The sequence below is a fragment of the Gorilla gorilla genome, chromosome 2, assembly GCF_029281585.2.
Source record: "Gorilla gorilla gorilla isolate KB3781 chromosome 2, NHGRI_mGorGor1-v2.1_pri, whole genome shotgun sequence".
NCBI lineage: Eukaryota > Metazoa > Chordata > Mammalia > Primates > Hominidae > Gorilla > Gorilla gorilla.
The window spans coordinates 64252546-64275478 of NC_086017.1; the positions used below are offsets into that span (position 1 = coordinate 64252546).

Genomic DNA, 22933 nt, shown 5'->3' on the forward strand with positions numbered 1-22933 from the left:
CTTATTTCTTCTACAGGAACAAAGAAATAATGAAGGCTCCTTAAAAGCTGTGTTTCTCCAAAGAAATGATCATCTTGATAGTTGGTGATTTATATGTGCCATTTCTATTGGAATCGAAAAGTAAAAAACATTTGTATCAATAAGGATTACTGAATATTATTAAGGTTGCAGCTATGACTCTAACTGCAGTTGCAGCATTGCAGGGTGGCAGGGAAAGGTGTGTTGGCTTTCTTCTTGTCTAATTGTGTCCATTTCTGCAGGTTATTCATTTCGCCTTGGTTTATTGCCTGATGGTCATCCAGTCATTGATGTGGCCTCTGTGTAGGTCCCAGAGCACTAGCTGTTTCCAGAATATTTCTCTTAATTGCTTTTTCCAGAACATTTTCTTACCTCCAAAACTTTGTGTGAAATGTTCCTATTGGCTGGAACGTTCTTTCAGCACTTCTCTTTCTCCTGCATCCTTCCTGTTCTCCTTCAGAGCTCAGCTTAAATGTCATGTCTTCTGGGAAGCTTCCTTGGCTTCCTGACAGCATTCTTTGTCACTTGTCCCTTCTCATTGAAATAGCTATTTTCCTTGTGTGTCCCTCACTATTCTGTAAACCATCTTACGTTTTTTTCATGGATCACTGGTGGTACCTCTCCGACACTTTGGGAAATATTCGTCTAATTGCTCTAGCTACAAAGCAGCAAAGATTAATCTACACTGTTAACGGAGTGATAAACAACTCTATCCCAAGGACAGAGGGGAAGGAATCTCAACACCAGAAGGAATGAAAATGTAAATCTGAACAACTTACTTTATTTCTCCAATGTAACAGTTCTTAAATGGATGATTTCTGACCCTTGGTACAAGACAAGAGTTTGAAATAAGTACGGGAAACAAATCAATCTCATTTTGCCTGGGTTCCTGGAAACATCTTTTGATGTGCTAAGTGCCCTTAATGAGGGTAGAGATTTTTCATTTTAATCCGTGATTGATTGAGTTTGAAATTTGTGACTGCAGAGAGGACTTAGATCTCCTCTGTCTTCACTTCTGTAGACTGTCAGCATGTCAAGTTCAAGCCCTGCTGTGTAACACGCTGCTAGGATCGCATTAGTCCCAGGTACACACTGATGGACAAATGGTGTAACTCAAACTCTTGCCCTTAAAACAAAAGCCAGCCAGGTGCGGTGGCTCACGTCTGTAATCCCAGCACTTTGGGAGGCCGAGGCAGGCGGATCACGAGGTCAGGAGATGGAGACCATCCTGGCTAACACAGTGAAATCCCGTCTCTACTAAAAATACAAAAAATTAGCCAGGCATGGTAGCAGGCACCTGTAGTCCCAGCCACTTGGGAGGCCGAGGCAGGAGAATGGTGTGAACCCGGGAGGGGAGCTTGCAGTGAGCCGAGATTGCCTGGGCAGTAGAGTGAGACTCTGTCTCAAAAACAAAAAACAAAAAAACAAAAGCCACTGAATCTAGCGTAACAGTTCAACCATGCTGCTCTGGGTATGGTTGTGATAGTAATTACTACTATTTCTTAATTCCTCTGTTTGGCCATTTTTCTACACATTGAACTCTTGTTGATTCAAAGGAAAAGTCATGTGATCTCTAACTCTAGTATTAATGACAATTCAGTAACTAACTCCAAGTTAACCCTTTGTGTAGCCCAAATCCATGTTCATGATTATGGATTTGAGTTCCCCCCATTTGAGCTTAAACCTTATTTGAGAAAGAATTATGTATTCATTCCAGAAAAAAAGGCGATAAAAAACCTGGTATGAGTATTAAATGTGTTGTTGCAAAACATTACGTGAAAACCACTAAATATATTAAGTGCTTTGAAATCTTTATTAAATTCCAACACCCCATTTTAACAGTATTTTACAACCCAAAGCTTTTTAGCTTTAGCATAAGAAATAAAAATAACTTTTTACATTGCTCTTCCATATGGTTTTTATATTTCTGTTTTGTTTTGAGGATTTTCATCCATAATTGTCCCTACCGCCCATTTTAGGGATTTTTATTTGAAATTTTCTTTATTTGTACACAATTTGTTCATTGTGATAAAATCAGGAGTCCAGCAGTTAAGTTACGTTGGTAGTGTAGTAACATTTTCCATAACCTTCCCGCCTCTCACCACACAATTCTTTCTCTCTTTTCTCCCCTTGTTAAGCCAAAATGGCCAGGAACAAAAACATAAAATACATGAAGACAAAAAAATCATTTTCTGATCCAATTTTTACTTAGATGTGGTGTCCAGTTTTCCGCTTCTGGCCCGTGATGGAAAGTTTGACCTCTACCATATCTTTAACGCTAGTCCTGATTTAAGTGTCGCGGGGAGGAAACGGGACACTGTGCATTCTGTAATGTTGTGCGGATATACATAGGGTCATTGTAACAAGAAATAAGATGTGATTTTAAATGAAATGCTTTAATATCCCCGCTATTCCCCTTGGCAGCTTCGCCTTCACCAAAGCTGTAAATACTATCCATGGTCTATGGCTTCTAGCATTGTCTATTTATAAAGATGGCTCTTGTTTGTATTTATTTCACTAAAAGGGATGAGTTATATAGAAATATAAAAAGCCAGTGAAATGTGCATCAACTCATGAATTACAACCTTTTAGCTTATAGGTGCTTTTTTCCAAGTCCAGGATGTGTATTCCAGTATATTGTTATCATTTTTATTGAGTAAGGAAAAGCTTTGGCATTAAACAAGGGATAAAAGATTTGTGGACAAAACTGCTGTTTTCTCTTACCTCACAGCTCAGTTCCGTAGGCTGGAGTCTTCAAAGCCATTTTTGTTTCCAGTGTTCACGTTTAAATAAAAACCACATTCACAATTCTATAATCCCATCTGTTGACCTAAAAAAGGAATTCATATAAAAGAAAATTAACATTATTATTAAAAGTACACTGCCTTTATAATAGGTATAATAGAGTAACAGTTTTCCCCAGGCTCAGTGGCAGTTTCTTATATAATAACTAAAATATTAGCAAATTTAATGGATTTTTCTTACCTGCAGATTTGTTTTAAAAACGTATTTCATTGGACTTAGATGATTATAATGACATTTGCTAAGAAAAGAGATGTCAATAATAGGCTGTTACTTTCTATTGGCAAGCATCAGAATTTGAAGTTCTGTGGTCTTGACTTTGTTAGATGATGAATCAGTGTATTTTAATTTTATTAACTGGAGAAACTTGGCCAGGTGCAGTGACTCACGCCTGTAATCCCAGCACTTTGGGAGGCCCAGGTGGGCAGATCACCTGAGGTCAGGAGTTCGAGACCAGCCTAGCCAACATGGTGAAACCCCATCTCTGCTAAAAAATACAAAAATTAGCCGGGAGTGATGGCGCATGCCTGTAATCCCAGCTACTCAGGAGGCTGAGGCAGGAGAATAGCTTGAACCCAGGAGGCGGAGCTTGCAGTGAGCCGAGATCACACCATTGCACTCCAGCCTGGGTGACAGAGCGAGACTCCGTCTCAAAAACAAAACAAAACAAAGCAAAACACAGTAGAAACTTCTGTCTCCATGACTCAGCTTTTTTTATTTTTATTTTTTGAGATAGGGTCTTGTTCTGTTGCCCAGGCTGGAGTGCAGTAGTATAATCTTGGCTCACTGCAGCCTCTGCCTCCCGGGCTCAAGTGATCCTCCCGCCTGAGTTTCACCGCTAGCTGGGACTACAGGTGGGTGCCACCAAGCCTGGCTAATTTTTGTATTTTTTGTAGAGATGGGGATTTGCCACGTTGCCCAGGCTGATTTTGAAGTCCTGGGCTCATACGATCCGCCCCCCTTGGCCTCCCAAAGTGCTGGGATTATACCACACCCAGCCTGTTTTAGGTAAATCTATGGAAGATGGTTTTCTTCTTAAATAACATTTCTTTTAATTTGTTTACCTTTATAAGAGTACTTTCAGAGGAAAGATTACTGTCCTTTGTTCTTTCCACAAGACACATAGTTCTTGATGATGTGCCATTTTTCATGACTGTCGTACACAACAGCTGAGCCTGTTTTGGGAGGGCATCTTCTGAGTTCTCCCAGAAAATGTAGGCCTGTCTCCTATTGGCATCAGAGGGCAGGTTGGGACAACCCGGTGGGTGCTGCATGCAGGGCGTATCCATTCAAAGAGCTCTCTTCTGGGATACCTATTTGCTTCATAAGAAACAACCATTACTTGTAGCTGCTGGTTGATTATCATTTCTTGAATCATGTTTCCTAAAGCTTTCTAGTGAGAATGATGGAAAAAATATCTTCATGGATGGAGAAGGAAATATGTGGGGTAAATTAAGTTTAAAAAAAGACATGCAGTGCTTGCTTCGGCAGCACATATACTAAAATGAGAGCAATCCAGAGATTAGCAAGGATGACACGCAAATTCGCGAAGAGTTCCCTATTAGAAAAAAAAAAGGCAGGAGGCAAATTTAACTTGAACATGAACATAAAAACTTGCTAGCAGGTCAAATTCTCATGTATTTACTTCACTCAGCACAGAATGCAGTGTTCTGGCTGCTCTTAGTAGTTAATACAATATTATCAGATGCTTTCCAGTGTTACCTTCTTGTATTGTTACCTACTTTGTATTGCAGCGTTTATGGTTGAAATATACTTTATGTTTTGTTACATAGGAATATGTTACATAGTTTGCATGACTGTACAGTATACATATACATACATATAAATACACACATATGTAAATAAAATATATATGAAATACATTTCATGGATACTGTTTCATGGTGATTTCAACTTGCCTATTATTTTCATCCTGTTCTCTTTTTTGTTGGTCTTACATGACTTTATTATTATTTTTTCCTTTCCAATTCTTTACTTTTTTTCAGTATTATCTGTCTTGGTAATTGTGTAGTTTTACTTTATCTTTTGATCATTTAAACATTTTATCAACTTTTTTTCTCTAGATTCTCAGTGCGTAGACACCATTAAAAATCCATTTTTTGTGTGTTGCAGTAAATAAATGCTCAAATGCATGACTTGTTTTGATAATGTAAGTATTCAGACATGCATAATATTTAATACACATTCTGTAAAGCTCAATATGTAACTGATTTTGTGATACATGCATAGAAATTCTAAATCTGTTACAAAGATTAAGAGAATATGCTCTCAGAAACGCATAGTTTTCTTTCTTTTTATATATCACTGCCTGTCACTCATCTGTCAGGATCCACAGTGTTTTTGCAGATTGTAGCACGTGATCCCAGAAGGCTTTCAAGCTTCATTGACTAGGATGATTTTAGGAAGAGAGTGACCCAATGAACGCTTGGGGCCCACTTACCTGATCTTTGTAGATTGTTCCTTTTCTTACTTTTCTGTTTCTCATCCCCTCCATCTTATGTCTTTTTTTTCTGTAAAGAATTTCATGTGTTAAAGTGACGGTATTTTAGGTAGGAATACATAAGTTTTGTTTTTTGTTTTTGAGACAGAGTCTCACTCTGTCGCCCAGGCTGGAATGCAGTGGTGTGATCTTGGCTCACTGCAACCTCCACCTCCTTGGTTCAAGTGATTCTCCTGCCTCAGCCTCCTGAATAGCTGAGACTACAGGCATGTGCCACCACGCCTGGCTAATTTTTGTGTTTTTTGTTGAGATGGGGTTTTTGCCACGTTGACCAGGCTGGTCTCTAATTCCTTACCTCAGGTGGTGATCTGCCCGCCTCTGCCTCCCAAAGTGCTAGGATTACTAGTGTGAACCCACCATGCCTGGCCTAGGTACATGGATTTTTACAAAGTTAAATAAGAGTTGAGAAACCTTGGAGGTTTAATCAAGCATCAGGAGTGAGGTGAGGAATGGGATGAATGGTATTTTTAGCCAGTGGTTCTCAAACTTTAGTGGCATCAGAACTACCTGCAGGGCTTGTTAGACCAGATTGCTGGTCCTCACCTCCAGAACTTTTGATTCGGTGGGACTGGGATGGGCATTTCTACAATTTCCCAGGTGAAACTGATCCTGCCAGTGTGGGTCTGCACTTTGAGAAGCACTGCTCTAGGGTCACCACTTTTTGTATTTTCAGGTGAGGAAACTGAGGCTCAGACGGGAAGGGTCCTGCTCAAGATTTCACACCTGTAGTGAGTTAGCATCCAGGCTAGAATGAGGACCAGGTCTCCTGGCTCTGGCCTCTGATGTTCTCTGGGGATTGTTCTTTGACCAGTGAAGGAAAAAACCCTTCCTGACCTTCTGATCAACTGAAGATAGTCTGGGAAATCATATTTCCACCCTTCCCAAATCCCTGTCTGTGGGCAGCACTGTCTCTGGCTGGCCTGTCTCTTTCTTTGTATGTCCTGTGGCGAAAGTGGGCTTTGGTACTCTCTACTGCTGCTTAAAGTTACCCGAATGTATTTCAGCCTCTTCACTTCCATATCCAATTTAATAATTATTCATGGGACATTTGTTCGTCAATTTGTGACCGTTTAGAGATTAATATTAATGCCATCATTTTTCACACGTGGCCTATTAAACTCAGGCCTAGGATACAAGACAGCATAGGATACAAGAGTGACCACAGGAGAAATAGAAGTGGTCAAATTTTTGCTTGGATCTAAGATTTTGCTTTTAGTTTGATATAATTTCAGTGAAATATTATTTCACCAAATGAGAGTTTTCTGTAATATCCTCTAGCCTATATTTTCAAGGTGGGAAATATCTTAATTGTAGGCAAAATCAAAGTAAAAATGATTTTGATTGTTGACTAATTGTCTAAATGAAGGCATTATGAAATGGGTTTCATAAGAATATTAATGTGTTGAATTTCACTGGCTGAGAAGAATAACAAGAATTGTGTCGTTGTGGGTCCTGAGTATTCATTTAATTTAAGTGATTGCTTTATTGGGTTGCAGATTGTCACAGTGGCATTGATGGACCATAAAATGCAAATAACTGTCACCTGATAATTACATATTAGAGCTGGGTACAGAAAGAATTGACCTTGAATGATTGAGGGAATTAAAATAAGTACTCTTTTCCAAAATATTGGGGAAGAAAGCTAGCCCACTTAAAGTTGGACTCAATTCAAGGCAATAAATCTTGACTAAGGGCGTTCTGTACCTAAGGAATGCACTATGCTAGGTGGGTTTTGGATCTGCATTGGGCCTCAAGGGCCAGTGTCTGAATTGTTTTGTAAATGGATGCAGAACACGTGTGCATTTATAAATGTGTACACAACAATAAATATTTATTGGAAGAATTATTGATTGAATGATGGAGGCAGAAACCCAGTGTTGACACTGATGTGATTATTTTCAGTTTCATGGGAGCAAAGGCATCAGATCACAATGTATGAACTACGATATAATCTGTCACTTTTGGTCAATGGAGAAGTGGGGTTCAGGCCACAATTCTGATCCTTAATGCTGTCTTCTGGTTTTTTTTTTTTTTTTAGCGTCTGGTGGAGGCTGCAGAAGAAGCACACCTGAAACATGAATTTGATGCAGACTTACAGGTAACTGATTATAGTTTGAGTTAAATTGTTTTGTGTGTTTCCTGCCAAAGGAGAAGTACCAGGTATACCAGGAATACTGATTTTTCAGTGATTGGGAGGGAGAGGCTTTTGAGAGGATGGTACTGAGTTGGAATAAATGTGTCTATCTTTGACAGGATTCTTAAGCAATCCACAACCACCTTCTAACAATGACAGTTATAATGGGTGATGTCAAACACTCACATGTGTGTAATCAGATTTCAATAAACTATTCCCCAATTTAGGGGGAGTTAAATTGGTCAACTGACAATAATCATCAGATCTCTCAATGGTAAATTGATAAGATAGCAGAATGTATCCAAATCCCACTTGGCTGGCTGCATTTTGGAATGCAAGTGACTGAAAGCAATACTGTGATGGATCTATCTTTGAATTGGTTGTTAATAACATTTAAAAATTGAATCATTCACTGATTTGAGATTCAAACATCCATTTCATTAATTTCTTGCAGTAGATCTTGTACCTGATCATGACATGACTATGTCTGATAGAGAAGGATTTTGATGTCGATGTGTATAGAAAACATAGTAAAGGGCAACAAGTTAATTAAATAATACTTGGAGGTTCCAGCTGGGTGTGGTGGCTCACGCCTGTAATCCTAGCACTTTGGGAGACTGAGGCAGGTGCATCGCTTGAGGCCAGGAGTTCAAGACCAGCCTGGCCAACATGGTGAAACCCCGTCTCTACTAAAAATACAAAAATTAGCTGGGCGTGGTAGTGCACGCCTGTAATCCCAGCTACTTGGGAAACTGAGGCAGGAGAATTGCTTGAACCTGGGCAGCAGACGTTGCAGTGAGCTGAGATTGAGCCATTGCACTCCAGCCTGGGTGAGAGAGCGAGAGTCTGTCTCAAACAAATAAATAAGTAAGTAAGTAAGTAAAACTTGGAGATCCGTTTGGGTCTCCCTGAAAGAACTTTTATCTAAATTGGCACTTTGAGTTTTGTGACCTTTCCTCACCGCTAGGAAAACAGAAGGAGCAAATCTTAAAGTTTGAGCTTTGTTAGACATATTTCTTTTAGTGGCATGTGGTCACAATTTGGAAATAGTGTTGACTTTCTTATATTCCCATTTATATGGGAAATAGAAAGGCAGACGTAAATCATTAAGCACAAAAAAAGATGGCAATACCAAAGCTGACCACCGGCTGCATGTCTCTCTGGAAGATGTGTCCTTGTCATCACCCTCATCTGTGTCTTTTGCTTTGTGGGTAAAACAATACATATTCAAGTGGGGTGATCAAGGAAAGTTTAATTAAGGAAATATTTTCAAATGTGTACTCGGGGTTAAGTGAAACCAACACGCAGTGGTGTTCTGATAGACCAAAAGGCAATGGTGGCATACCCTAGAGCTGGCCATACTTCTGACCTGAAGAGAGGAAAACTAGGGTTTCTAGAACTCAGGGAAGATGGCTACATGGAAAAAGGATTTGATAGAGGAGTATAGCCACCCATGGTGAGCTGGAAAGGGTGAAATTTGGGATAATGATACCCCAGTACTCTCTTGCTTTCTTATTTCTTGCCAGTACTCACCATTGGCTGAATCCAGCTGTTGGTATGGTTGATGCAGTTCAGTTCAGTCATTGAGCTGGGTGAGGAAGGTTGAAGAATGGTTCTGGAGGGGCAAACAGAAAATATCAAGTCCATCATCAGCAGTCTTTTTAGGCATAACCAACATTTGAAACAAATAGAGCCAGAGGTATAGCTAAGCATAAGAGGGGAATGAGGAGAAGCTCTGGGGATGGTGTGAAACATTGGAAGAGGAGTCGGCAGCTGGCCCAGCTCTTTGAGCGGAGCTGCTGAGAAGGGACAGAAGATAGTGAGAACCTTGAATATAGCAAGAAGTACCTCACCTTCCTAAAGCCATACTCAGTTTTCACACGATTGCTCCACAAAGATCTAGGGGCCATTTACTGGCCACATTTGTCTTCATTGAGCCTGATCGTCAGAGAGTTCGGACTTGTAGAGTGGGCCAGAAGGGATTTAATGGCAGCATCAGGAAGCACTTTGGCAGGTGTGAAGATTATAAGGACCTCTTGAGTGCAATGCCTAGGGAAACTGTGTCACTTTTCTCAGAAGTTCCTGAAGGCTTTTCAGGAATATTCTGATTTTAAGTGACAGAAACTCAACTCATATCAACTTAGCTTGTAACAATGAATAAAATAAGAATCCATGAGTCCACTTGATAATAAATAAACAGATAGATAGATTAAAAAATAGACAAATGGGCCAGGCTGGGTGGCTCACACCTGTAGTCCCAGCACTTTGGGAGGCCAAGGCGGGCGGATCAGGAGTTTGAGACCAGCTTGGCCAACATGGTGAAACCCTGTCTCTACTAAAAATACAAAAATTAGCCGGGCATGGTGGGAGGTGCCGGTAATCCCAGCTACTCAGGAGGCTGAGACAGGAGAATCACTTGAAGCTGGGAGGTGGATGTTGGAGTCAGCCAAGATCACGCCAGTGCACTCCAGCCTGGGCAACAAAGAGCGAAACTGCATCTTAAAAAAAAAAAAGACAAATGAGGGGGAATGTCTTAGAAGGCAACCAATGCATATAGAAAAATGATTGAGTTAGAAAATTATGGTAATTAACTGAGGCAAGAATCTTCAGTGGATGCTAAAATTAGTTGGCAAAAGTTTGGTGAAGAACAGGACACTTATAGTCTCAAACTATTTGCCCACAAGTTACTCATCAATTACAAAGGGAAAAATAGCAATTTTATTGTGGAGAAACCTGATAGACACCACCTTAAACAAATAATCGAAGTTAATGTCACCAATAATGAGACAAAGTGACATCAAGTGCCTCCAGATGTGATGACTTAGAAAAATATAACACAGTTATGTAGAATTCTTGCCCAAAATGTGTAGCCTGACTGTAATCATGATAAAACATCAGACAAATCTAGATTGAGGAACATTCTACAGAGTAACTGTCTGGACTCGTCTTCAAAAATGCCAAGATCAAGAAGGAGAAAGAAATGTTGAGGATTTGCTCCTAATTCAGAGAGATGAGGACACATGACTACTACATGCAATGTGTGATCCTGAACTGGATCCTGAACTAGAAAACAAAGTTTTCATATGGACTGTGCATTAGAAAACAATGCTGTATTAATGTTGGATTGTTGGATCTTCATCCCTATACTGTGATTATGTTAAGGAATGTCCTCATTCTTTGATTTTTTCTGGCTTCATTGGTTCAACAGGAAGGAGTGATTGTGCAGGAGAGAGTGAGAAACATTATTGGAAGTGATGACTGCTTTGTAAAATCTGTTATTTATGGCTCATGTGGTCAGTTTTACTGAGAGACAAGGGTTGGTGGGATGGGGCATGGGAGGGGATGATGTGGTTGACTTTTGGGGATTACTTATCCTTCAGCAGATGAAAAATGTTTTGTGGTTTTAGTTCAGCCAACATAGAGACATTCTTTTTTGTCCATCTGAAGCTATTATTATTTTCCAAGAGTGTTCTGATTTCCTATTTCCGAAGTTTTACAGTAAAATTCTGGTGTAGCACAAGCGATTCCCTCTGTCAAAGAGGGTGCTGTGATTGTGAATGCAGCATTGGCATCTCTCTTGAAGAAATGAGGCACCAAGAAAATAAGTCTCTAGTTTTTGCTCTCTTGGGAACAAGGAAAGGGAGCTAAAGTTTTCCTCCCCAGTCACCTGTTCTGGACATGTACAACAAAAGCATCAGAGGGTACCATTGTGGTCTGAACATAAGAGTAGATGTTGAAATACTCTGTCAATATGACAATGCCATTCACACTGGTGCTCCGACCTCAGTGAACTCCTCTATGGGTCAAAGTAAACCACATGCACTTTGGTGGAGACCTGTGAAACAGAGGCCTTTGATAAACTGGCTGTGCATGGAAGAATTTGTCTTGGCTTAGATGAAGGTTTTGAAGCTACTGAAGCTTCTATGCTATTAAGTGCAAGTCTATTAACAGCTCGGGTGTCAGCCCCATTGCTATTACTGAGGTGGCAGGTCTGTGTACTGGCTCTGAATTTATTACTGTGATGGTCCATTAGAGCTGATCAATTGTTAATCTGGGTTCTGCTGACCTCTCAGCAACCCCTGGCAGATAATTGTTTTTATCAAAAAAATTTCAGACTACCGTCTGCTCACTGTGAAATAACGCTGAGAAGGAACCTACCCTATTAGCTCAGGAGGAGTACAGGGAGCTGGAAGTCTGTTTTCATACAGAAAAAAAAAAAAAAGGGATTTTGCAAAATTTCCTAACCTGTGTAGTTTTAACTCATATATATCTTAGCTTCCGTCTTCCCAAAACAGAAAAGAGATGATGGATCTGCCCCTTCTCTCGCTTTAGACTGGAGACGTTGCATCATTGCAACATTCATGTGCTTCAAAGTGAAGAATTTGCTTTTCATTGGTAAAATAATCAAAAGTTACAAAAAGAAAGTTACAACTCCTTTATTATTACGATTTTATTTTCCATTTAAATTCCCCTTGCAGTCTTTTCAGAGGTTTAACTTTTCCCCCATGACCTTATGGCTTAGACATCTACAGCCCCCTCTGTAATGTCCTTACTATGGCATTAGATTGTTAGTTGTTAACAAAAACTGTATTGGGACAAGAGGCAAAATGCAGCTCCTGAAGGATAGCATGTGTGAACAAACCAAAATGCAGAATCCTCCATAGAAAACAGATGTGCTTGGCCTTCATTGGCGGGGTGGCTTTCTTTCTTTCTTTCTTTCTTTTTTTTTTTTTTTGAGACAGAGTCTTGATCTGTCACCCAGACCGGAGTGCAGTGGTGCGATCTCAGCTCACTACAACCTGCGCCTCCCAGCTTCAAGTGATTCTCGTGCCTCAGCTTCCCGAGTAGCTGGGATTACAGGTGTGCACCATGACACCCAGCTACTTCTTGTATTTTTTGTGGATACCGGGTTTCACCATGTTGGTTAGGCTGGTCTTGAGCTCCTGGGCTCAAGTGACCTGCCTGACTTGGCCTCCCAAAGTGCTGGGATTATAGGTATGAGCCACCATGCCCAGCCTGGCAGGGTAACTTTCTTGTGGACACTGGTGTCAGTTCAGCCCTCTGGCTTGTCCCTCTTTCTGGTGGCCTGTGGGTTCTAGCTTGGCCTTCTCTTGGTGTAGTTCTTTATTCCCTGATACCTTCATTGGGTCAATTTTCAGTCATAATTGATAATAGAGGCCTTATTATAATAGCATCTCTCTCCTTTTTTTACTTTATGCTGCGAATTAACCTAGGCTTTTCTTAAAAGATTGATAGTTCCAATGAGAACAGAGTTTTAAAAAATACTACCCTGTGTCTCAGTTATTACATGTAATTATTTTAGTGTTTCATCCTCATTATTTTGATGGCAAAACCCAATTCCGGGTGGAGAAGCAGGAGATCCTAGCTTTGAATACCTAGCTATTGATGAATTTCCAGAAAATTAAGTCTATACATGTTCTAGTACAATTCAGAATGCCTTCCCCCTCTTACATACTCTTTCTTTTTGAGTTTTTCCACTGGCAGTAAAGAAGAAAAAAAAAAGTCCTTTTGACAGTTTACTAAAAACCTGCTTATCTTTGAACCACAAACATATTTTCTTTGAAAGCTGTCTCAAATAAGTGCCAATTGCACAGAGCGGGTGCGCAGAGAGAGAAAAAGATATGGTTTTGAATTGTGTATCCTGCAGAAGCTTTTTCTATTACAAAGTTTTCTATGATAGTTTTTCTTTGTTGTTTTGTAAGTAATAGGGAAAAAGAAAAGTGTGGTGACATTCAGAGGGATAACAGGTATGGGAAGGGAAAGGAGCTGGCAGCACACTTCCTCCTGGTCCTCACCAAGCTGGAAGAGCCTACCTTGCAAATGTAGTGGCCTGATTTCAAAGGTGGGATGGGGGCTTTGGAGTGGAGGGGGAATAAAGACTGTTGGTGGGAAACCTCTGAGATAAGATGACTTCTGATACTTCCTAGAGCAGCTTACTCTACCTGCTTACCTGTTACAATGGGAGCTTTGTGTTGAAGGAAACCCAGGAAAGGAGAGAAAGGGCAGCTCAGGAGCCCCAGCACTCAATGTAGAACTTCTTCCACCATCCACTAGGAAAAGGAAGCCTTTCTAGGAAAAAGGATAGCAAGGACAATGGGAGAGTGATGTCAACAAGATGGCTGGCTAGAAGAAGCCCTTAGTGCTTGTCCCCTGCCGCCCTGCAAAGACAGCCAAAGCAATGAATAAACTGCTGGATTTTGATGAAAATAACTAAACAGGGCTGAAGTGCATCAAAGGAGTAACAGAAGCCCTGTAGACCACAGAAGCCCAGGATGGACGCATAGAGAAGGGGGAAGTGCCTTGCTTCTGCTACCCCATCCCCAAGGTGGGGTCAGTTCAAAACCAGGAGTTACTTCTCCCTGTGGAAAAAAGGTGAGCAAGAAGACTGCCAGAAGCACCCATCGTCGATGTGGACACTTGTAGTGCTCTCCACTGGGGACTCCTACTGACCTCACAGGTGCTCAGGTCAGCTGAGGGAGCTGGCTGGTGTCCACACAGCTGCACTCTCCCCAGAGAAGCAGCTGACACTGTGTCCTGTCCCCTGTGACCCATGTGGGTACTGCACCGTCTTTGAACTTGAACCACTGCTGGAGTGTGTCTGGCTCTGGTGCAGTTAGCTACAGCACCCTGTCGTCCCTGAGGCTTTGTTGCCACTGAACCACCCTTGCCTGCTGGCCCACCATCCCTAAGCTGAGCTGCTGCTACACGCTACCCCTGGGGCCAAGCTGGTGTGTAGCTGCTCTACCTACCCCTCCCAGTCACTATCGTGCTTCGCCTCTCAGAGCTTAAGCTGAAGCAGCACCCTGCATCCTGGGGAATCGGTCCCTTGTCTGCCCAGAGCAGTAAGGCTTCCTGTGCCTGAGCTAAAGAGGTACATCAACTTGTGGGGAAATGGAGCCATAGCCAGACTGAGCAGCCACACATCCCTGGGCTGATCTGACGTGGTATCCCACATCCCAGGGAAATGGCGTTGGTTGAGCTGGGACACCTTGCTCTACTGGCTGAAGAACTGTAGTACCCTGCTTCCCTAGAACTGGACTGGCATTGCAGAGTATGAGACACCCCTCTTCTTGGGGAGTGGGGTCATCACTGTGCTGTTCCCTGCCTTCCAGGATGCAAGCAGCAGCTAGGCTTTGCCATTTTTGGTACCTTGTTGCTGCTGCATGTGTCCGTACAGGGTCTAGGATGCTTCTGTGTCTCACCATCTGGGGGTCCAGAGTTACCACTATGAGGTAGGCATCTCATTCACTGGGGCCTGAATTGCCACTGTGCCTGTTGGCACTGGTTCCCAAATTGCAGCTTTACCTTGCTCCCTGGGCTCAAATCGTCAGAGCACCCCTTCTTCCTCAAAGAAAGGCCAGTTCTGTGTCCTGTCCCCTGGGGTCAGAGTTACAACTACAACCCAGCTCAGCTGCTTCGTTGTACCCCAGAGTCACAAATCCTGGTGTGTAGGCAATCTGCCTCCAACCCTGCCTTGGAGAGTGAACCCTTCACCTTAGAACTCAGGTGCCAAAATAAGCTCATGAAACCCTGAGCCCAGGACTCCTCTTCCATGGATATTCTGAGCACCTGTTTCGTGGAACTCAGTACTGTTGCAGCTGCTTGAGGGCTGTGTCAGACCTGACATCAAGAGAGATCTTCTCATCTAAGACTCACCATTGTGTGGAAAGAAAGAAGAGGAGGACATCAAAAGTCCTTGTCACCAAGGACCCTGACAGCCTTTGCTACCACCACCACTGCCCCAAACTCCTACAGCCTAGTCTACCAGACACCCACAGTCATTTCTGACATTGATCACAGCTGAAGAAGCTTCACAGAGGATATACAACCGCTTCTACGAGGAACTTAGAGTCATCATGCCCTACCCAATTGGCACAGTAAGACCCATCTGCAAGTGAAAGTCTTTCCCTATGAAAGCCAGTCTGTAAAGTTTGGAAGAGGTGATTGTTTCACCAGATGTGCAGACATCAATGCATGGAACAAGAAACATGAAAAAGCAAGGAAACAGGACATTGCCAAAGTAACACAATAATTCTCTAGTAACTTACTCCAAGAAAAGGAAATTTATGAATTTTCTAAAAAGGAATTCAGAATAATGATTGTGAGGAAACTCTGTGAGATTTGAGATAAGATAGATAGGCAATTCAGTGAAATCAGAAAAAAAATTCATGATCTGACTGATAATCTCAACAGAGATAAATATCATTGAAAAGAACCAAATAAAAATCTTGGAGCTAAGAATTCAATGAATGAAATAAAAACTATAATAGAAAACTTCAACATCAGACTAGATCGAGCAGAAGAAAGAAACTCTGAACTTGATGATAGGTCTTTTGAAATTACCTAGTCAACGGAAAAAAAAAGAAAAATGAATGAAAGATTGAAGACAGTCTGCAGAACTTATGAAATGCCATCAAGTGAACAAAGATTCATATTAGGAGAATTGCAGAAGGATAAGGGATGGAGGTGGGAAGAGGAAGCTTATGAAATAATGAAATAATTGCAGAAAACCTCCAAATTCTTGGAAGAGATTTGGACATCCAGATCTGTGAAACTCAAAAGTCCCCAAACAAGTTCAACCCAAAGTGGTTCTCTCTGAGGTACATTATAATTAAACTATCAAAAGTCAATGACAAAGAGATATTTTTAAAAGAACAAGAGAAAAGTGTCAAGTCACATATAAGGGAAATCATCATTAGAATGTCAGTGAATTTCTTAAGAGAAACGTTACAAGCCAGGAGAGAATGGGATGAAAATTTTAAAGTACTGAAAGGAAAAAGAATGTCAGCCAAGAATACTATACCCATTAAAGGTGTCCTTCAGGAATAAAGGAGAAACAAAAGTCTTTCCTAGGCAAGCAAACATTGAGAGAATTTATCACCACTAAACCTGTCTTAGAAGAAATACTTAAGAGAGTTCTTCAAGTAGAAACAAAAGGATGTGAATTACTAATGTAACAACATATGAAAGTATAAAATTCAATGGTAATGGTCAAGTCCAGAATACTTCATTGTTGATATGATACTCTGTAAATCATATATATCTCTAGTATAAAGGTCAGAAGTCAAAACAGTCAAAAATAATGATAGCTACCATTAATTAAGAAATGCTTAATATAAAAAGACGTAAATTCTGACATCAAAAATATAAATTGTTGGGAGAGGGCAAAAGTCAAGAGTGTATGAGAATGAAATTAAGTTGTTATCAGTGTAAAATATCCTATTATAACTGTATGATGTTTTGCATAAACCATATGGTAACTACAAAGCAAAACCCATAGCATATATACCAATGATAAAGAGAAAAGAATAAAAACTTAGCACTACAGAAACTTACCAGATTACAAAGATAAAAAACAAGAGAGGGAGAAGGGAGCAAAGGATCTGTGAAACAACCAGAATACAGTTAATAAAATGGCAGTAATAATTCTTTACCTATCAATAATTACAATGAATATAAATGGATTAAATTATCCAATCAAAAGACATAGAGTGGCTAAACTGATTAAAAAAACAAGGTCCAACTATATGCTACCCACAAGAGACCCACTTTAGCCTTAAGGACACACATAGGCTGAAAGTAAAGGAATGGAAGAAGATATTGCATGCAAATGGCAACCAAAAAAAAGAGCAGGGCTGGCTATACTCATATCTAATAAAATAGATTTTAAGTATGAAACTGTCACAAAAGACAAACAGGGTCACTATTTAATGATAAAGGGCTCAATTCATCAAGAGGACATAATGTCTGTAAATATATATGCACCCAATCTGAGAGCACCTAAGACAAATATTAATTGACATTAAGGGAGAAATAGACAGCAATACAATAATAGTAAGGGACTTTAATATCCCACTTTCAACAATGGACAGATCAAACAGATGAAAATTAATAAGGAAATACTGTAATTGAACTGCACTTCAGAAAAAAATGGACTTAACAAATATATACAGAACTTTCCATCCAACAGCAGCAGAATATACATTCTTCTCTAGTGCACGTGGAACATTCTCCAGGACAAACCATATGGTAAGCCACAAAATAAGTCTTAACAAACTTAAGAAGATTGGAATCATATCAAGTATTATTTATGACCACAAGTATATGAAACTACGAATCAACAATAGGAAGATTTTTGGAAAAGTCAATAATATGTGGAAATTAAACAACATGCTCCTGAACAACCCAGTGGGTCAAAGAAGAAATCAAGAGGAAAATTTAGCAATATCTTGGCCAGGCACAGTGGCTCACGCCTGTAATCCCAGCACTTTGGGAGATGGAGATGGACAGATCACTTGAAGAGTTCGAGACCAGCTTGGGCAACAAGTGAGACCTGTCTCTGCAAAAAAATAAAAAAAAGTAGCCGGTCTTGGTGGCGTGTACCTGTAGTTTCAGCTATTCAGGAAGCTGACGTGGAAGGGTGGCTTAAACCTGGGAGGCAGAGGTTTCAGTGAGCCAAGATTGTGCCACTGCACTCCAGCGTGGGTGACAGAGCCAGACCCTGTCTCAAACAGACACACACACACACGCACAGAGGCGCACACACACACACACACACACAATAAAAATATCTTGAGACAAAAGGTAGTGAAGACATAACATACCAAAACCTATGGGATACAACAAAAGTGGTTCTGGAAGGGAAGTTCATAACTGTAAATGCCTACATTAAAAAATAAGAAATATTTCAAATAATAAGAAGAAAGATTTTAAATAAGTAGCCCAACATTACACCTCAAGGAACTAGAAAAAGAAGAACAAGTTAAACCCAAAGTTAACAGAAGGAAGGAAATAATAAAAATCAGAACAGAAATAAATCAAATGAGGGATAGAAAAACCATAGAAAAAATTAACTGAATTGTTTATTTTTTGAAAACTTAAAATTAACAAACCCTTAGCTAGACTAAGAAAAGAGAGAAGACTCAAATATATGAAATCAGAAATGAAAGTGGAGACATTATAACAGAAGCCTCAGAAATAAAAAGCTTCATAAGTAACTATTAAGAACAATTATATGCCGAGAAATTTGATAACCTAGAGGAAATGGATAAATTCTTTCTAAAACCAAGGTTTTGCCAAGGTTGAATCAGGAAGAAATGCAAAGCCCGCATAGAGCAATAACAAAGAGATTGAAGTAGTAATTAAAAACCTCCTAAAAAATAAAAGCCCAGGACCAGATGGCTTTACGGCTGAATTATACTACATTTTCAAACAAGAATTACTACCCAAACTTCTTAAACTCATCCAAAAAATAGAGCTGGAGGGAATACTTCCTAACATGTTTTCTGAAGCCAGCATCACCTTGGTACCTAAACCAAAGACACCACGGTAAAGAAAACTACACGTCAGGTCAGTATCAATATCTCTGATGAATATTGATGTAAAAAATCATCAATAACATTTTAGCAACTCAAATTCAAGAACAAATCAAGAAGATTATACCTCATGATCAAGAGAGATGTATCCCTGGCCATGTAAGACTAGCATATGCAAATTAATCAATGTGATACTTTCATTAACAGACAAAAACCACACGATCATATAAACTGATGCAGAAAAAGCATTCAACAAAGTTCAACATCCTTTCTTGATGAAAACTCTTAACAGTTTAGGTATAGATGGAAGGTTTCTCAGCATAATAAAGTTCATTTATGAAAAACCGACAGCTAGCATCATAATCAATGAGGAGAAACTGAAAGCTTTTCTTTTAAGATCTGCTGTGAGGTAAGAATGCCCACACTTGCCACTTCTATTCAACATAGTACTGGAAGTATTAGCAAGAGCAGTTAGACAAAAAAGAAATAAAAAGCTTTCAGATTGGAACAAAAGAAGTAAAATTATCACTAATTACAGATGACATGATCCTTTATGTAGAAAACCCCAAAGACTCCACCAAAAAGCTGTTAGATCTCAATAAAGTTGCAGGATGTAAAATAAAGATACAAAAATTTCTTGTATTTCTATATACAAATAACAACCTAGATGAAAAATTCAAGAAAATAATCTCATTTCTAATAGCATCAAAAATAAAACAAGATGAAATACTTAAGAATAAATTTTACCAAGGAAGTAAAAGACATACACTGAAAACTATAAAACATTGATGAAACAAATTGAAGAGTACACTGAAAACTATAAAATATTGATGAAAGAAATTGAAGAGGACACAAATAGAAAGATATTTCATCCTCATGAATTGGAAGAATTAATATTGTTAAAGTGTCTATACTATACTAAAATGTCTATACTATACTGTACTGTACTGTACTATACTAAAAAGCAATATGTATAGATCCAATGCAATCCCTATCAAAATCCCAATGGCATTCTTCACATAAATGTAAAAACCCTAAAATTTATGTGGAACCACATTAAACCCTGAATAGCCAAAGTACTACTCAGTAAAAAAAAAAAAAAAAAAAAGTTGGAGGCTTCACATTTCTTGTTAAAATTATATTACGAAGCGTAACAATCAAAACAACATGTTACTGGCAAAAAGCAGACACATAGACTTGTAGAATAGGATAGAGAGCCCAGAAATAAATCCAAACATATGTGGTCAACTAGTTTCTGAGAAGGGCAACAAAAAGACACAATGGGGGAAAGAATAGTCTCATTAATAAATGATGCTGGGAAAACTGGATTTCCATGTGCAAAAGAATGAAATTGGACCCTTATCTTATATACAAAAATCAACTCAAAATGGATGAAAGACCTAAATGTAAAACCTGAAACCATAAAACTGCTAGAAGAAAATATAGGGGGTAAACTCCTTGACAGTGACCTTGACAGTGATTTCTTGGATGTCACACCAAAAGCTCAGGCTACAAAAGCAAAAATAAATAAATGGGACTACATCATACTAAATAGCTTCTGCACAGCAATGGAAACAATTAACAAAAATATTGGGAAAAATATTCACAAATCATGTATCTGCTAAGGGTTAATATCCAAAATTTATAAAGAACTCATACAACTCAATAGCAAAAAAAAAAAAAAAAAAATGACCCAATTAGCAATGTGCAAAGGACATTAGTATACATTTCTCCAAATATGACATAAAAATGGCCCACAGATACACAGAAAGGGGCTCAGCATCACTAATCATCAGAGAAATACAAATTAAAACTGCGCAATATCACTTCACACCTGTTAGGATAACTGTTGTCAAAAAGACAAAAAGACAAGTGTTGGTGAGGCTGTGGAGAAAAGGAAACTCTTGTATGCTGTCGGTGGGAATATAGATTGGTGTAGCCATTATGAAAAACAGTATGGAGGTTACTAAAGAAATTGAAAATAGAATGACTGTATGACCCAGAAATTGCTCTTCTGGGTATATACTCAAAGGAAATGAAATCACCACCTCATAAAGACACCTGCAGTCACATGTTAATTGCGTCATTTTCCACAATAGCCAAGATAGAGAAACAACGTAGGTGCCCATCAGTGGACTAATGGATAAAGAAACTGTGTGCATATATATATGTATATAGTGTGTATGTGTGTATATATATGTACACTATATATATTTCAGATTGAAGAATACTCCATTGTGTATATACACACACATTGTACAATGTGTGTACACATATATACAATGGAATATTATTCAACTTTAAAAAAGGAGGAGGTCTTAACATTTGCTACAACATGGACAAATGGGGAGGACATTATGCTAAGTGAAATAAGCCAAACACAGAAAGAAAAATATTTCATGATCTCACTTATGTGTGGAATCTAAAAAAACAAAAAGTGGTTAGATATATAGAGATAGAGAATAAAACATTCATTACCATGTTCACGGTGGGAGAGAGGAAATGGGAATTGTAGGTCAAAGAATACAAAATAGCAAATATGTAGGAAGTACAAGTTGATCTAATGTGCAACATGAGAACTATAGTTAATAATAGTGTATTGTATTCAGGACTTTTGTTAAGTGAGTAGATAGATCATAGCTGCTTTTGTCACTGGGAAGGGGGATGGGTAACTATGTGAGCTGATGGATATATTAATTTGTTCCACTATAGTAACCATTTTACTGTATATATATATTATACTTTAAATATATGCAATAACATTTATTTTTTAAAAAAGGACAATGGAACAGCAAACAGCAGAGCAGAGCTATCACCTACCTCTACAGCATTTTTCTGCTGGAAAGTAGGGCTTTTGCCTTGGGGAAAACTGTATATTGTAAACAAGAGCAGTAGAAGGGTTTAGCAGAACTACTTCTTGAGTGGAGGAAATGACTATTCTCACTGGGGGTTTTCCTGAGTTCTTACCAAGCTCCAATCTGTCAGTCTCCACTTTGACTGAGTAAGGTGTTGAGCTTCTAGCTGTGGGGCGATGGGAAAAAGCAAGGAAAACCCAGGCCCAGAATCAGAATTGGTGTTTTTCATAGAGATAGGGAATTGGCTTTTGTGCAGTAAACAAAATAGGGGTCACATCTGTAGGAGAAATAAATGAAAAGAGAAGGAACTTTCACATTTTTATGTTAAAATAACCACCCCCACAGTCATCTAACTGATAAAAGCATGCCTATTGCTTTTGTTTTTTAATGTGTATCAGCTTGGCAGGTGGACACAGTGTCTTCTTCATCTTAAGATCTTAGATTAGATGTTTCTTAGTTAGGACTTGCCACATGTCATTTATTCATAAGACTGATGTATAAATAGTTTCCAAGGAATCTTTAAGTGTGGTGATTTAAAAATCAAAGCTACTTCTCAGTTGTTACACACACACACACATCTGATCCAAACACACACTATCATTTCATTTGAGTAGGCATTATAACTTGTGAATAAGGCCAGTGTTATGACTTTGAGCTTTGTGTTAACCAGTTATTTGGTGGTCACATGTTATGCTCATGACCTTGACTATTGGTCAAATGAGAGTGGAAGAAGGGGCAGTGGGCAGAACCTCAGCTTGATCCAATAGGGAGAGCCTTGGCCTGGAGGTTGAGAAATTTAGGATCTAGTAGTTTCATTCCCAGCTGGACCATTTACATGCTCAGAGACTGCTGCTGTGGCTTCTTTGCTCATCCGTAAAAGGATGCACTTATAACATCTAGGTGATTTCTAAGATCTCATCCATCTGTCACATACTATGATTCATTCAGCCAATAGTTATTAATGGCCTCCTGTGTATCAGGCACTGTACTGTGAATATGGCCCTGAGCTGGACAGAGAGATGCTGTCTTTCTTCTCCTAGAACTTACTGTCTAATGGGAGGGACAGATATTAAAGACGTGATGATGTAAGTAATCATTTAAATAATTTAAATCAAATTTCAATTGTGATAAGTGACATGAAAGAGAAGTACAAGGTATTATCACAGTGCTTGACAGGGAGACCTCACCTAGTTTGGGAGTTCAGGGTACCTTGGAGAAAATCCCCAAAGGTCAAGTCTGGATTGAGTGGAGCTTCTAAGAGCTCCAC

The 22933-nt window shown here is 39.4% G+C and overlaps 1 protein-coding gene across 3 annotated transcripts in view; it reads left to right on the top strand.

Moving 5' to 3' along the window:
- The window catches only part of CACNA2D3 (calcium voltage-gated channel auxiliary subunit alpha2delta 3), a 939729-nt gene that overhangs the window by 256601 nt on the left and 660195 nt on the right, over positions 1–22933 (top strand). For all 3 annotated transcript variants that reach the window (XM_031009416.3, XM_031009417.3, XM_055383540.2), the window contains exon 4: positions 7380–7439. In XM_031009416.3, the coding sequence (XP_030865276.1) occupies positions 7380–7439 (60 nt within the window). The remainder of the gene's footprint in view (positions 1–7379; positions 7440–22933) is intronic.